The sequence below is a fragment of the Adiantum capillus-veneris genome, chromosome 25 (genome assembly GCF_014529385.1).
Source record: "Adiantum capillus-veneris isolate H3 chromosome 25, ASM1452938v2, whole genome shotgun sequence".
In the NCBI taxonomy this organism is placed as follows: domain Eukaryota; kingdom Viridiplantae; phylum Streptophyta; class Polypodiopsida; order Polypodiales; family Pteridaceae; genus Adiantum; species Adiantum capillus-veneris.
The window spans coordinates 59,459,019-59,474,287 of record NC_140955.1 but is presented as its reverse complement, the minus strand read 5'-3'; the positions used below and the strand labels follow the sequence as shown (position 1 = coordinate 59,474,287).

At 42.3% G+C, this 15,269-nt stretch overlaps 1 protein-coding gene across 1 annotated transcript; it reads right to left on the bottom strand.

Annotated features, from left to right (window-relative positions):
- Positions 1–6,094: 6,094 nt before the first annotated feature.
- LOC147424956 (uncharacterized) lies at positions 6,095–10,046 on the bottom strand. The gene is made up of 3 exons (XM_086499648.1): positions 9,849–10,046; positions 6,937–7,203; positions 6,095–6,187 (listed from the first exon to the last, which is right to left on the bottom strand). Exons 1-3 carry the CDS (start codon positions 10,044–10,046, stop codon positions 6,095–6,097), a joined length of 558 nt encoding a protein of 185 aa, XP_086355774.1.
- Between the last annotated feature and the right edge of the window lie 5,223 nt (positions 10,047–15,269).

Below are 15,269 nucleotides of genomic sequence, written 5' to 3'. Positions count from 1 at the left end.
GAGACCTCCAACAACCCCTAAAAGATGGCGGCTGGAGGGACAAAAAAATTCAGTCAATGATGTTCATTCATACAGCAAAATGTATTGCCAACTTCACTCCCTAATTGGGTTTTTCGTTGCTTTTATAGCTTCAAGCTGTCCCTTGCATGTTCCAGACATGGCTCATGGAGCGAATTGTCGGTCACTAACTGCAATTCTCTACGGATAATGAAAATCAAACTAGCTCCCTTATCGGTGTAGTAGTAGACAACCTAGAACCATGGAGGAATTACTTCTTTGGGAACCCACCTCCAAAAGGGTTCGTAATCTTTCCCTGAGGAGTGTCTTCACAACTTTTCAATGTCTAATTATGGCATCACATAGAAGCCCTCTCTTCCTTTTGTGGGGTCATGGATTTACATTATTCTGGCGCGTACCAAACCCACCATACATTTCCATCTATGCTAGTAGTAATGCGCTACTTCATAGAATCCTAAGCAAAATGGTGGTAACGAAAGCAAGATAGCAAGTCAACACCCACGTGTAGACAACAGATTTGTTGGCTCTTAGTGGGACCTGCTCAACCCATGTATATATAATGACATGTAAGACACTTTAGGTTCGTGTGCAATCGGTTGCGAATGAGATTGAAGATATCATGGAAATTTCTGTACACTGCAAATGCCCAAATACGACGAACTCTACCACCAAGTTGCGGAACAAGAAACCAATCTACATAGTGCCATATTCAAAGGAGACATAAACGCGTTATCACTGACCTCACAAGCAACAAAATCAATGACATTATATACTAGAAGCTGGCCTAAGGCAAGAAAATTAATGAAATTATATACTAGAAGCTGGCCTAAGGCAAGAAAATTAATGAAATTATATACTAGAAGCTGGCCTAAGGCAAGAAAATCAATGAAATTATATACTAGAAGCTGGCTTAAGGCACACGTATGGAAGGAGCTCCCTCGTACTTCACATAAGTTTTCACAAAACATGCAAAAAGTAGTCAATTCATAAGAATGTGTTGAATCCACATTAAGTTAGCACACAATACCATAGCCGATCTTTGGCCATAGCAGCCTCAGAACACAAAGCGACTTATAATGTGTCCTGATCATCTTTATTGAGGACCCCAGTTTAAAAAACCATGGCCTTGTCAAGGGGAGTAGGCCTAGCAATAAAAGCGAGGGGCTTTAAGTGAGCCATGGTTTAACCTTTGTGGCAAGCAGGTGTGGGTGTGGGTGTGGGAGTAACGCCATTAAACTGGTTGCCGTGAAACGTCAGATTGCAAAAGAAAAGGCATGGCCTTACTACAGATATTTTCATGCATAACCCCAAGCATGAGGTAGACACCAAACCTTGAATTATAAGACATGATGCAAATTCATAATCAGATTCTAAACAAGGTGTAGAGATTAAAAACTCAAAAGCTATTATTACTACTACTCTTCCAAGAGAGAAGTTATTTGCACTTCAAGTCCCACATCATGGTTTCATATCAAGCTCTGAAAAGGCAAGCGTGAAGGTGGATTGAAAAGGTGATCACCCACCATCCACCATATAGACTAAAGAAAAGACGCAAGCTCTATGATTGTATCAAATTATGGTACTATGTTTTTCCAATTTTGCTGTGTTCATGAATGGGAGAAAGATCAAGAATTGGGTGCGTTTTTTTCATGCTGCGCTTGGATCACATTCTTGACATAATAATAAAGTTAGCATTGGAGTGTCAAATTGTAAAACTCAATCAATCTACAAAGGTAGCATACACAATTCCCATTAAGGCCAATTCTGAAATTTTCTTATTCAAATTTCTCTAGTTTTTGGCTAGTTTCTTCCAAAACCTAAAACAAAATTCCTTCTCTCCTCTCGACAAGCTATCTTGAACATCTAACCAGCTCAAGGATAGGCTGAAACAAACTCTCCCTAAACATTGGCAATGAGTGTAGAACTACCATAGTGTCACAAAAGGACAATAACGTGTGATATTGTGTATGAAAGAATTTAAGTGCTCTTGGAATATGTACATATTTCCCTTCACAAGGTCAAATAGTCTAAACTTTCAAATTATAAGGACAGATAATAAAACACACAAATGCACGCAAGAAAGGAGAAAATGGAAGAATTAAATCACTTTTTTCTCTCTAAAAAATCTAGATGAAAACAAATTATTATTGACTTAAACTAATACAAAAGGCATGGCCATCGTGTTCACATGCAAGAGGCAGTACGTATGACCAGTGATAATTGATGGTGGGATGGGATCATCCAGAAAACTCTTTCCATTTCTCTCAAATGGTGACTGCACATGCGAGGTAGCAGCCAGTGGAGCTTCGGTCCATCATCATCGACTGGAGCAACCCTTTACATGCGCAGCCAATGCTGCTCATTCCTGTGGGTAGCATTCAAAATACTTGCATTACATAGAAGGGTAGACACAAAACTCAAGGCTACAATTAGCTGCTCCTCACCTCTCCGTCGCTGCAAAAGGCTATAGAAGACCACCGCCTTTCCGCTAGAGGTTGCCAGATCCGAAGGTGCAGCAGTCTTGCAAAAATCCAAAAATCTGGCAGACCAGCCAAAAGTCTCCACCAGCTGGAGTTTAGAATTTATTTTAGGTTCATGTGCACACCACGAGAAAACTACCAGCAATTGAAATACTAATTCTATATCACTATGGAGGGTGCATAACATGCATAACATTTTGCACAAAACTTTAGAAGATTCAAAAAAACGTAGCCGTTTTTTTAATCAATGCTACATACTACGTGCACAACAATAGGCATCAAGTCATGTTTTTTAAATATAATACGCGTAATATAGATGCTATGCATCAGAGAATTTACGTCACACAGCAACGAGTGACTAGACATGACCAGTCTGAAAGACAAAAGTAATTTGTACTTCAAGTCCCACATCATAACTTCATACCAAACTTTGAAAAAACAGACATGAAGCCAGATTGAAATAGGACATGAAAACCATCAAACTTGGAGAAAGCTAGACTGACTATTCCTATGACCATAATCACTTACTCCATAATTTCCTAGGCTAACACTGAACAATCCCAGAAATTTTTACTTGCACAAAGAAAAAATACTTTCCAGGCAAAGCTTGCCATGATACTCGCAAAATACCGACCTTACAGTGTCTTTGCTGCATACCCAAAAACTTTCCAGGGAGAACTTGCCATGATGCTCGGATTAAAAAAATTTGTTAAAGAGCACTTTACCTAGGTCGCTACAATCCTACTGAGCACCATCACCCATGAGAAGAAACGAAATGATAATACCTCTATGTGTCGTACAAATTAAAGCTAGCTTCTTTTGACTTTTCTTCTTTTGAGGGGGGGGGGGGGGTGTTTCTTATAGAATATGTTGAACATAAGGGTTTTTGGCAATTTGGAGATCTATGGACACCAAAGTTTCAGAAGCCACGACAGCCTCATAAACGCCACCGCAATCTCTTCTGAGTGAGTAAGACCCTGACACCTTTCATCCATGCAAAATTTAGCCCGCCACTTGACCAACCAAGAGCCAGACAATCTGACATCATGATACTTAGATTCAAAATGTGCCCTAGCAGAAGATGTCTTTCTATAGCCAAAGATGAGCGACCAACCCCCAAAAAAGCGGTTTTTTCAAGAATCTCCAGCAATAACCATTCCACCACCATAGCTCAAGAAGTGTACAAGATCATCACCTCACAAGGAAAAATCAACATCTGGAAAATCCAGGCATCCATACAGTATCCTTGACTTTAGAGATAAAGGGAGGACGTACCTCAAGAAGAGCGACGTCAGCTACCTTCAAGGAAGCGAAAGAGAATCCTTTACATACAAACTGCTTGCAACAAAGGAAGATCATCTTTTCTGGGTTGCTTAAGTCATCTTCTTTGGCAGAGAGGCAGGCAACCCATGCACAAGCAACAAACAGAAACAATTGAAGGCTCATTCTATCACGTACATGCAGTCCCTTCGAAAAATACCAACGAACCGTATGGAAATCCACAGATCTGTAGTGGATTCAAGGAGGAAATGCAAGGCAGGGTACTTGCATACTTGAGATGACGATTTTTCGCTCGCAAAAGGGCAGCACAAGCACACAGCTCGAGAATGCGCCATTCGGATTCCATAAGCTCACTTGCGCATGGTGCTGTTGACTTGCCGCATCGCCTGCTTCGACCACGAAAAAGATATAGCGGGGAGCTTGCGGCCTCCAAATGGCCCATGCTCGAGCTATGCACACAATGCCTGTGCTTGATGGAATGCCCCTTACCCCAACACCTGCAATAACATTTCCTCTATTTAGGGTTCCAAATCGGATAGATAAACAAGATGCAAGGAAATCCGCACGAGAGAGCACATAGGCTAAGATAAGAGCTGTGGGTTCATTGAGGCTGCGGAAGAGAGCCTACAAAAGTAGCTTTTCTGGGTGGTAGAGTAACATAATGCACACTTCCTCCACCCATTTGTTCACATAGAGGGTGGAAGAAAAAGTCACTCGATTTTTCTCCTTCGGCTTGTGTGAACATTGGGCAGCGGCAGAACAAAGAGTGAAAGGTAGAAGCATTTAGCATTTGCATCAATAAAGCATAGTACAAACCATAGCATAAAAATTATTAAATTGAATGCATTTGTTACAAAAGCTCTAACTTGAAGATGATGATGAATCTACTTCTTCGAAAGTCTCATTTCCAAAAAATTATTGGACATTCATCCGTGCATGTTCTTTGTACATTGCCTTTGCAATACTGTCCCTCCTCTCGGAGCCTACTCCAAGGTCATTGGAACCTCCTTCATCGCTGCCTTGTGCACGCTCCATAGCCTCCTCTATTCCGACGTCCCGTGTTGCCATAAGCTCCATCATGGATATAGCACTTGCTCTTCAATCCTTTGTCGCACGTCCATCGTGACCCGCCAATTCTGCTTCTGCCTCCCTCACCCACTCCATATCAACAGATTCTCCATGAAAAATACAAAGGTTGTGAAGCACAAGACAAGCTGCTCTACAAGATCTTGCACATAGCGTAGATTCATGTCACAACTTTTTAACAAAATTCTAAACCTTGCCTTCAACATTCCAAAAGCTCTCTCCAACTGGCATCCTTGTACTTGATTGAATGAAATTCTAGTAGTACTTGAGACGTGATAGCCCTTCCTTGCAACCTTTGAAAGGCACTAGCATATATGGCCGTGCCGGATAAGCGCAATCACCAACTAGATAGTAGTTGCCTAGTTCCCCTTTTGCACATCTTTGACCTAGCTCACTTCTAGTGAAATTCAAGGAGTCATGCACTGATCCGGCCCATCCAACATCAAAATTCCATACTGAACAATTAGCAGATACGGTTAGTTGCAGCAAAATAGAGTGGAAACCTTTTCGATTGAAGTAGTCGACATGGTTGTCCCTTGGTGCAATGATGGGAATGTGCGAACCATCTATCACACCAACAACAAAGGGGATTCCTCTTGCTGCTTCAAACTCACGCGCTAATGTCGCAAGTCGAGAGCTTGAAGGCCATCTGATGTACATATCCCTAAGGCCAGATTTCACGATTGCCTTGCAAAAATCAAGTACAATTCCACAAGATGTACTTTTGGCACATCCATAAGTGTCACCAAGGCCCAAGAGTCCATCGTCAGTAGCAAGTCTGGTAAGAGCGATGGCTACTCTATCTTCTATAGGCACGGTCTTGCGAAAGTTTGTGGATTTCTTCTGCATGAAAGGTGCAAGCTTCCCACAAAGGTAATTGAAGGTTTCTTTGTTGACATGCTAGCATTGTAAGCACTTAGGAGATAGCATCGGACAATGCCTTGTGGACGTGGGTATGCCCACGCTCGTCGTCGTTCATGGCCCCTCCTTCGGTGGCGATCTTCTTGAGGCTTACAGATTGTGCCATACTCTCACAAACATGCAACCAAGTTTGCACTATGGACTCATCATTGTGAAAGCTGGGCTCCTTTAGCAATTCATAAATGGCTAAAGAACACAACCATGCACAATAGAGAGCCATTTCCTTGGATATAGCCATTGAATCCTGCAATTGTTGAAAGGGTACAAGATATTTAGTTCACGGTCTACTATAATTTATTGCAGTTTTTTCAGACTTTGAAACCTTGAAACATTTTCATACACTTCGGAAGCACAGCAATAAAATCTGCAAGCTTTAGACACTTTGACAAATTACAACAAAACTCTGCAAAAAAATAGAAGCTATGAAACATGGAAAGCCTAAAACTACTTGTCACCCCCCCTAGACTCCTTCAAAAAATCACTCATAGTCATGCGCATAGCAGCTAGTATATTGAGCCTCTCCTTCTCCAAGGCAATATTTTGGCTAGCGGTATCCTTGAGATGCTCCAAAAGAGAAGTTTCCCTATACCATCCATCTTGGCCAAGGACTCCTCGTACTTCGGAGCGACTTTTCGACTTGAGCACATGGTGGATTGGGTCTTCTCTTGATGTGGGGAGGGGTTTTCTTCTAAGGTGTCACCAGGTGTTGGGGTAACATCCTCCATTGTTGATGAAGAAGCGTGGCTAACATGAGTAGCAGTGGCTCTGGCGTGGTAGTATTCATCCACTATGTCGAACCATTTGCATATATGTCTCCTATCATTACCAGAAATTGAGTTATGGGCTTTGTCCTGACGGTATTGTTGCAATATTGCTTGCCACTTTTTGCGGCAACTTTCACTATCTTTATCGAAGTCAGGGTAGGTGGCGGCTAGTTTAGTAGCCACCTTTGCCCATAAATTAATCCCTTGCTTCCTGGATTATTGAACTCCTCATTCATGCCCCCCCGGATATGAATGAGTTGGTCCACCCACCAATCTTTCCACTTGCTTTTCTTGTTGTCGCCGTCATCATTATCTTCCAAGTCGATGGTGCTCTTCTTCTTCGAGGCTTTGGGCTTCTTTGTTGCGGTTTAGTTTTGTAGCATAACCTCCTCGTTGGTGACTTCTTTCCTCTTCGACGATTTGGCATGGCTTGCCTTAGGTTGAGAAGCTCGCATGGGATTAGGGGTCGGGTTGAGTGATGGAGTGGATGCCACATGATCGGGGGCACACTCCATATTGGAGTTAGGACTAGTGGCACTCAAAGGGGGTGAGGGATGGGAAGGGTTTGTAGCCATAGGAGAATTTGAGCTATGAGCATTTAGAGAAAGAGAGGGATGAGGTGGTGGAATTTGAGATCCATAATTCGGGGGTATCTATACAATAATAAAAGGGGGAGGGATTCCCCCCACCCCCCCTTGCCACATGGCATAACCTGCTTTCTCCGGCGCTTTCAGGCAAGTGTGCCCTGCGCGAACAGTGACACGGCTAGAGAGATGGTGCCTTACGCGAACAGTGACACGGCAGAAGGCCGCACTTATGGTGTTTGTGTGTGGGGTCCCTGTCGACTCTTGGTTGTCAGTGCTCCTCGAGTCCACACAAACGAGAGAGAGAGAGAGAGAGAGAGAGAGAGAGAGACTGGCGCGACGGCCCAAACTCCAAAGAGTGTCGGAGGGGGCCTAATACGGCAGTGTTGACAAGAGATTTCCTCGCCTACTCCGGCAGTGTTCGAGAAAAGTCATCTCTGATCCCATCGTTTCTTGCTGCTCTTTCCTCTGGTACTCTGCTACTAGGGGTCAACTAGCTCTGCTGCTCCGTCATCTGTATTGCTAGGGGTCCCAGCGCTGCTGGCAGCCTTCATGGTCTCAAGGAGATCAGTCGTGAATTATTAAGGCTTGGACCCTCTCTCTCTCTCTCTCTACACACACACGCACACATACAGAGGAGAGGTTCTTTCTATGCAGAAGCTATATTGGGACAGAGGCGGGCTTGAGAGCTTCTTTCTATGCAGAAGCTATGGCTCCAGAGGAGATATATGCGTGAGTCTGAAGCCCACGAGCTCTGCCCATTGCGCATCTGTATGCAGCTCGCTAGCGCAGACAGTACAAATGGAAGACCGAAACATATTTGTGTGTGTGTGTGGGCGCGCGCGCGCGTGCGTTATGGGAGCTGGGAGGGCACTTATTGCAGGCTGCACAGAGGAGACCTTACTTCAACACGAGCTAGCTCCACTAGCGTCCTCATGGTTAGACAATCACAATTTTGATCCTCCGATCATGACCGAGCCGAGATCGTACCTGAAACGAATTAAAAAGGGTTGACAGTAGGTGCTCGGAAGCCAACTAGGGACTGAACTTGGCTCGGGAGCCGGCACCCAAACAGTCATGTTTCCAAGCCTGAGAGCAATGCATAACGTGATTACCTCATCCGTGCTCACATAATTCTCTCTAGATTTGAGGGGGGAGAGAGAGAGAGAGAGAGAGAGAGAGAGAGAGAGATGGAAAGCTGCAAGTGTGGTTATTTTTGTTCATTTATGAACATTTGCAATGCTATTATTGCATGTCCTTGAAGAGGCTTGAGCAGTCACCAACATGAAAATAAATTTGAAGCTGGATGTGGAGAGAGAGAGAGAGAGAGAGAGAGAGAGAGAGAACCATGGCGACCTACATTTTCTTTACTGTTGGCTATGGAAGTGGATAGACCATAGGTTTGTAGAAGGCAGCTGCCAATCTACAAACATAGACAATGTTTGGACCCCATAAAAGAGCCAACTTGAAGTGTCTTACATATGCAAGTCACTCTGAGTGCTCTTCATATGTGATGAGTCCTCCACAGTAGGGCCAATTTCACAAAGCTCCGATGTGCCATCCTGGTAGCAACTTGACTCCTCTAAACCTCCTCCTTAAGAATGATTGCAGTCGGAAGATTTTGGGCAACAACAACCTACAAGAGACACTCACTTCTAGTGTTGAAGAGGCCAATTTAGACTCGAGAGGGGCAAGTTATGTGAGTCTTGGGGCCAGGAAACCATTTACAGAGGATGCAAGGTGAGTGGTGATATGTAGATGCAATCATCTATGCTTGATTTGTGATTGCATGTGGCATCATGAAATAACTTGACATAAACGCACAAAATAACTCATGATGAGATTGTCATCAAAACCTCTTGCAAAATCACATTGTCAATGTGAGATATATTTGATCCACATGTATAACAAGTATGGTGCATTCAATAAAGCTCGATAAGTTCTTGATGGTTTTTATGCTCTCTTATGCCAGTGGAAAAAGGGCGAGAAAGCTCTATATTGTTTCAAAGGAGGCAAAGTGATGTCTTTTGTACCAATGTATCCTTGCATCTAAAATGGATGTTGGTTCAGGTAGAAGTTGATATGAGAAAACACATTCATAATGAGATGGTAAGTTGACGGCTCTTGCAAAAACCATCTTGCTTGGAAATTCTTTGTCCACATATGTGCTATATGTCAACATCAAAGTTTCTATCTTGGAATGCACTTGGAGGTGGATATGTCTATCTAGAGTTGTCCAAAAAAGCATTGCCCTTGACGTAGTCACTATTGTTTCATGCACTCTCGCCATGTGATCACTCAATTACTTTGGGCAACTTAATTACTTATGTGGATCATGTCTAACACAATGACCATCATCGTGTCACTCATGGCTACTGCAATTTCCATCATCTTCTCTTCTGCAACTTCTACCATGATGTCCACTATCGTGTTGATTTTTGCTATTATGTCTACCGTCACCACTGCTTCTGTGTTGTTCATCTTTGTTTAACTTTAGCCTTATGCTCAAGCTGCTCTTTTGCAAATCTTTGATCCCCCTCTATCGTCGAGGATAGAAAGCGTGTTGATACTTGGAGGGAGAGAGAGAGAGAGAGAGAGAGAGAGAGAGAGAGAGAGAGAGAGAGAGAGGCCGTCGAGGCAGCCAATCGTACTAAATTTGCAAGGAGCAAGGGGATTGAGGGTAACAGGGGCCATGCCGCCGCCGAAGGCGGCGCCATTTTACTAGTAAACATAAAGGGGGAATTAGGAGAGATGGAGGGAGAGTTCATCATGGCTTGGTAGCCATGAGGTGGCATATGGAAAGAAGGGTGGGGAAATGGATAGAAAGTGGATTGAGAAAATGGAGGTTGGGAGAGAATAGGGTCGTCATCTTCCGGTTGGGAATCGAAAAATTGATTTGGGTTGGAGTCCATGGTACCTACAACGCAAAAAAAAAAAAAAACAATGTTAAAGATGTGCACACAAAGTAGAGATCAATGCATGAAAGTGTGAATCGCAAAACTCATAGCGATCTTAATGAATTGATTTGCACCGCCATCGTCCTCTTAACGCTTCAACCCTACAAGAACGCCATTTAAAAAATGTTGGTACATCATAGAAAAAAAAAAAACAGCATGTGAAATAAACTTGGAATTTTAAGATAACTCATTATGCTTGAAAAGCCCTCAAATGTAAAAGAGCATGGCTTACTTTGTGCATGCACTTCAAATGTAAAAGAGCATGACCTCCTTGATCTCTATGTTGATGTGACAGAGCTCACAAGCTAATTTGCCATTTTATAAGGAGTGGAAAGGGGGGGGGGGAAGGGGGGGGGTGCACAACCTGGAGAGCCGTTTTTTTTCTTTTAAAGCTAATTTGCCATTTTATAAGGAGTGGAAAGGGGGGGGGGAAGGGGGGGGGTGCACAACCTGGAGAGCCGTTTTTTTTCTTTTAAAGGAGGGGGTGGGGAGGTGGGGAAGGGATTTCATGCTAATTTGGGAAAAGGCAATGCAAGAGATGTTGAAGGCAGGAGGGCCCTCTCTCCTACGTGGAGGGTGGAAGCGCCATGGGCGGGGGAGGGGGGGTCGGAAGAGATGATGCATACTTATGTCGTGCACTGGCAACTAAAAGCGCATTGTGCCGCCGCCCACTGTGAACGCATTTGCTTACATGGCGGATAGCGATTGGCTGCAGCGAAACGTGCGGACTGTGCCGCCATGCACTGTGAATTCAGCCTAAAACTAGTCTTGCTTGGTGGGCGTTGCTATAGCACATCTAAGGTGATGGGGTCAATACTGTGGCAACAAAATGGAGAGCAAGCGGATTTTTACCACAGATGATATTTTCCTGTTTTGCCTACTTTGTGAGATTATTTACTCCCAGACGAAAAAGTCTTTGCGAGGTGATTATCCTGAATGGAGCACCTCACAGGATAATTCCAAAGAAAAACAATATTGTAGCACAAGGGAAAGGCGGTTGCGAACTCAGGTTTATCCCACTCGGGGCCGATGCGTCAACAACCACTGCCTTAACGCATCCTTCGCGCAAATGATGCACTTGTGAAACATAACATGCCCTCAGTAACACTCCTAACGGGGGCCACCACTATATTGGCCCCCTTACCTTATAAACATAACAGGTCATACACATATTGACATCAAGCATCTAACATTGAAGTAAACAAGTACAAAGTGCATTCACAAATTTTTAAAAAGAATTGCATACATTATAATTGGTTAGCCGCTATACATGTCTATAAAATGGGCAGCTTTCTCTACAACTATTTGAGCAAGGAGACCAAGGCACTGCTCTTTGTTGTATGTGTTTTGATACATTTTGGAGCGCAGTTGGTTACTTGCTTAGTTGGTTGTGATTACTATTGCATCGGCTTTTGTTGTGGAACACGAGCGGATGAGTAGAACCAATCAATATGCAACAACAAGAGCTCAGCTTGGGACTTGATGAGCATTGGGAAGAAGCAAGTTGTGTCCCATAGGGTTGACTATATAACAAAGGGCTACTAAAGGGAGTAATTGAACCGAGCAAAGGGTTGTAGCTTAATCATTCTTCTTAAACCCTAATATTGTAGAGAGAGAGAGAGAGAGAGAGAGAGAGAGAGAGAGAGAGAGAGAGAGAGAGAGAGAGAGAGAGTTATGTGTTGTCTTGGATGTCGATCACAAAACCTAGTGCAAAACATATCTGAGGAGGAAAACATTGGGATAAAGGGTTGTCCTCGTGCTAAAGAATGATTATGTAGAGGAGAACGTTGGGCTGCAATATATGAAATGCATTGCCAAATAAGGACATACATAGATTGACATCAACCACCTAGGAATATAGTAAACACATATCTAAGTCGTCTTTCTTTGTCAGGAACTTGCAAGAACTGCATGGTGACTCTGTTTTTAAGTTCAATGGCTGAATAGTCAACAAATCTGGATGTAAGGTTGCTTATCACTGGCCCAAATATCTTTGTTCGTCAAAGAAGAAACCTATATAGAATGCTTCCTCAAATGCCAACATATTGCTAGAGGGCAAAAACATGCATCATGCGTAGAAGCCTTAAAGGACTTCCTTTGAAGGCTGGCCACTTAAGTCAAAACAGAGACCTTTATTGCCTTCGAGAAAGATATCCATGGTGCTCTGGCTTGCTCTGGCTCGTGAAAAACTTGAATGCAAGTGAGCAGCATTTTGAAAATCTTAGACAACATTACACATGAGAGGTCAGGGAGGCTCTTGAAGAAGGTCATGGAACCCGTTAGGGTTTTCACCATGTATTCTTCCATTGTTGGACCCTGCTCTGGAGCTCGTAGACATGGGTAATTCAGACATGTCGACCTCTTCTTTTTTAGTGCTTCGTATGCCTGCCATGTCCTTACCCTTGGTACAGGACAGAATGTAGGGTCTTTCTGCAGGTCTGCAGGTGCTCTTGTTGAAAAGAATTATATATCCCGAATTCTTATTCAACCAGCTCTTTCTCCACTTGGGGTGGATATCCTCTAAGTCTTATGTCTGCATATCTTTGTATAGTCTTTCTTTTACCTGTAATAGCTTCACTTTTATCAATGGGTATGGCAATGATTGTTGATGCCACTGATCATTGATTTGGTTGGGAGTGAGTTGAGTTACATTTACTGAGTGGAGAACTCTCAACTCCCAATCCATTGCTGCTTTCCATTTAACATCTGTTTCTTGGGCAATCTTCTCTTTTAGTGCATCTTCCTCAGCTTTAGAAAGCTGGACCATGGGCACTTGCTCAACTTCAGTGAGTGGACGTGAAAATCCGATTGTAATATCCACAATGTCCCATGAAAGCTTGAACCCCTTTGGTTGTTGTCGATCTAGGCCATTCAACAATAACATGAATTTTATCCATATCAGTAGCTATGCCATTTTTAGACACTATATGTCCAAGAATTTTTCCTTGTCTGCCCATAAATGTGTACTTTTCAGGATTTAAGCAAATCCTATAAAGTCTACATTTTTCGAATACCTTTTGAGGTGTTCAAAATGATCAGCCTAGATCGATGAATGTACACATAGATCATCCATATATACTTCCAAGAAATTTCGAAGATATTCCTTAAAAGCATGGCTCATCAATCTTTGAAAGGTGGCAGGCGCATTAGTTAACCCAAAAGGCACAACCCGATAGGCAAAAATACCCCATTCAGTTGCAAAGGCAGTTTCATGCTAATCTTTGGGGTCAACCAAAAGTTGATTGTATCCCAAAAAGCCATCTAAAAAGCTCTTAGCTTCTTTTCTTGCAACTTGTTCTAAAACATGCTCAGTGTGATTGAAAGAGGAAAGTTGTCTCTAATGGTAGCTGCATTCACTTTCTTGAGATTGATACACACCCTTAATTTTCCATTTTTCTTGGGTACTACCACAATTGGAGATGCCCAATCTGTGTGTTCAATTTCATAAATGAATTCGGCTTCCTTTAGCTTTTCTATCTCTTCTTTGATCTTTCTGGCAAATGTCTCATTATAAGTGTATGGCCTTTGTCTGCTTAGTTTTGCATCATCTCTCATAGATATGGTATGTTGACAGATTTTTGGATCAACACCCTTGAGATCCTTATAAGACCAAGCAAATATATCTCGATATTCCTTCAATAAGCTTTAAAAAATCTCTTCTTCTTCTTCTGTCGGGTCGTTTGCAATGTAAGCAGGTCTAGGCTCTTCTCCTGGTTCGGCCTTTGCGTTTTCAGGTCCTTCGTAGGACTCGCCATGTTTTCTTAGTTTCTTGATAGGTTGTTCGACTATTATCTTTCGGTCTTGGAGAGTATATTTCTTGTAATGGGATGGAACACTCATTACATCTTTACCTTCCTCCTTGGTGGTTTCCATTTATGTGTATATATCTCCCTTAGAGCTTTCTTCAACTCTTGATGATTTTTTCTCCGTTCAACTCGTGTCATGGTTGAATCCTTGTCCTGGTATTTAGGTTTTGCTTGAGTTTCCTTTCTTGTTTTTCTCAATGTTTTTTATATTTCTTGCTTTTTGTTTAAAGGATACCTACTAGTGATTTTGTCTTTGACACAATCATGTGCATCTATTTGCATCAGAAATTGTGTTCTACTGTAGACTGATGGCATAGGTCTAGCTTTCAAGTTTCTCGTGTCTCTTTTTCTTCTATACCATTTCTATCTTCTCAGTTTTTGGTTTGAAAAGTCAAAAAACTTTTCCTCCTCTCCTTTCATGAGTAGTTTAGCTCTCACATGTTCTTTTTTCGACCCTGAATCATCTGAGGTAGCTGAATGTTCTTCTAACTCATCTGTTGCATCATAGTAGAGCTTTGAAAAGACTTGTTGAGCCTTCATTAAGTCCTTGGATTCTTGAATTTGTCTTCAATGTGAAGGGTTGAGATCATTTGTATAGGAATTATGTCATAGCCGTCCTCATTGCAAAATTGAGTAGGCATAGACGTATTTACACATACATCCATTGTTGCTAAAATTTGGGTCCACTCAAATTGCTCAAACAAATGCTCTGGAAAGGGTTCAGATACATAAGCTTCATCTGTGCAATCCCTTTCTAAGATACATTCTTCTCGTTTTAAGCTCCCGTTTTCTAAGGCTCTGCACATCCAAATAGGTGTGTCTTTGTTCAACCAAGATGGAATCTTAGTTTCAATCGAAGAGACTGAGTCAAATTCTTGTATGGGCATTTTCATGATCTCTCTATAAGTGTGATCTTTTAGATTAACCCTTGTTATTGATCCCACTTGCTTCAAGTACAGATAATTGTTTCCCCAATCCTGGATGAGTTGTACTTATCGCATGAATGGTCTTCCCAAGATGATTTCATAATTGAGTTTCTTTCCAAAGTCCACTATTGCAAAAGTGTGTTGGTAATCAATCCCACAGGAATTAACTATCACTTTTTCAAGCAGTCCTAAGCGTTTTTCAATGTGTCCATCAGCCAATTGTAATTTCATTCGAGTTTGTCTAATGGCTCGTTTTCCCCATGATTCCCATATTTCTTTTGTGGCTATGGCTATGCCTGCCCCACTATCCACTATTGCCATGGTTTCTATATCATTATATCTCACTGGAAGGGTTGTGTTTCCTTATTCCCCTTTGTAGTATTCTCCGACTTTGTTCATTGGAACGGATCTAATCTCTTTGTTATCCAATTCATGTTTCAATTTTT

Bases quoted from the DNA above. Each gene is read 5' to 3' on its own strand.
- LOC147424956 (XM_086499648.1), bottom strand. From the start codon at position 10,046: ATGGACTCCAACCCAAATCAATTTTTCGATTCCCAACCGGAAGATGAC. The intron at 7,204-9,848 runs GCGCCGCCTTCG...ATTATTGTATAG, and splicing joins TTATGTTTACTAGTAAAATG to ATACCCCCGAATTATGGATC. The intron at 6,188-6,936 runs GTTATGCTACAA...TTTTTTGCAGAG, and splicing joins AAGAAGTCACCAACGAGGAG to TTTTGTTGTAATTTGTCAAA.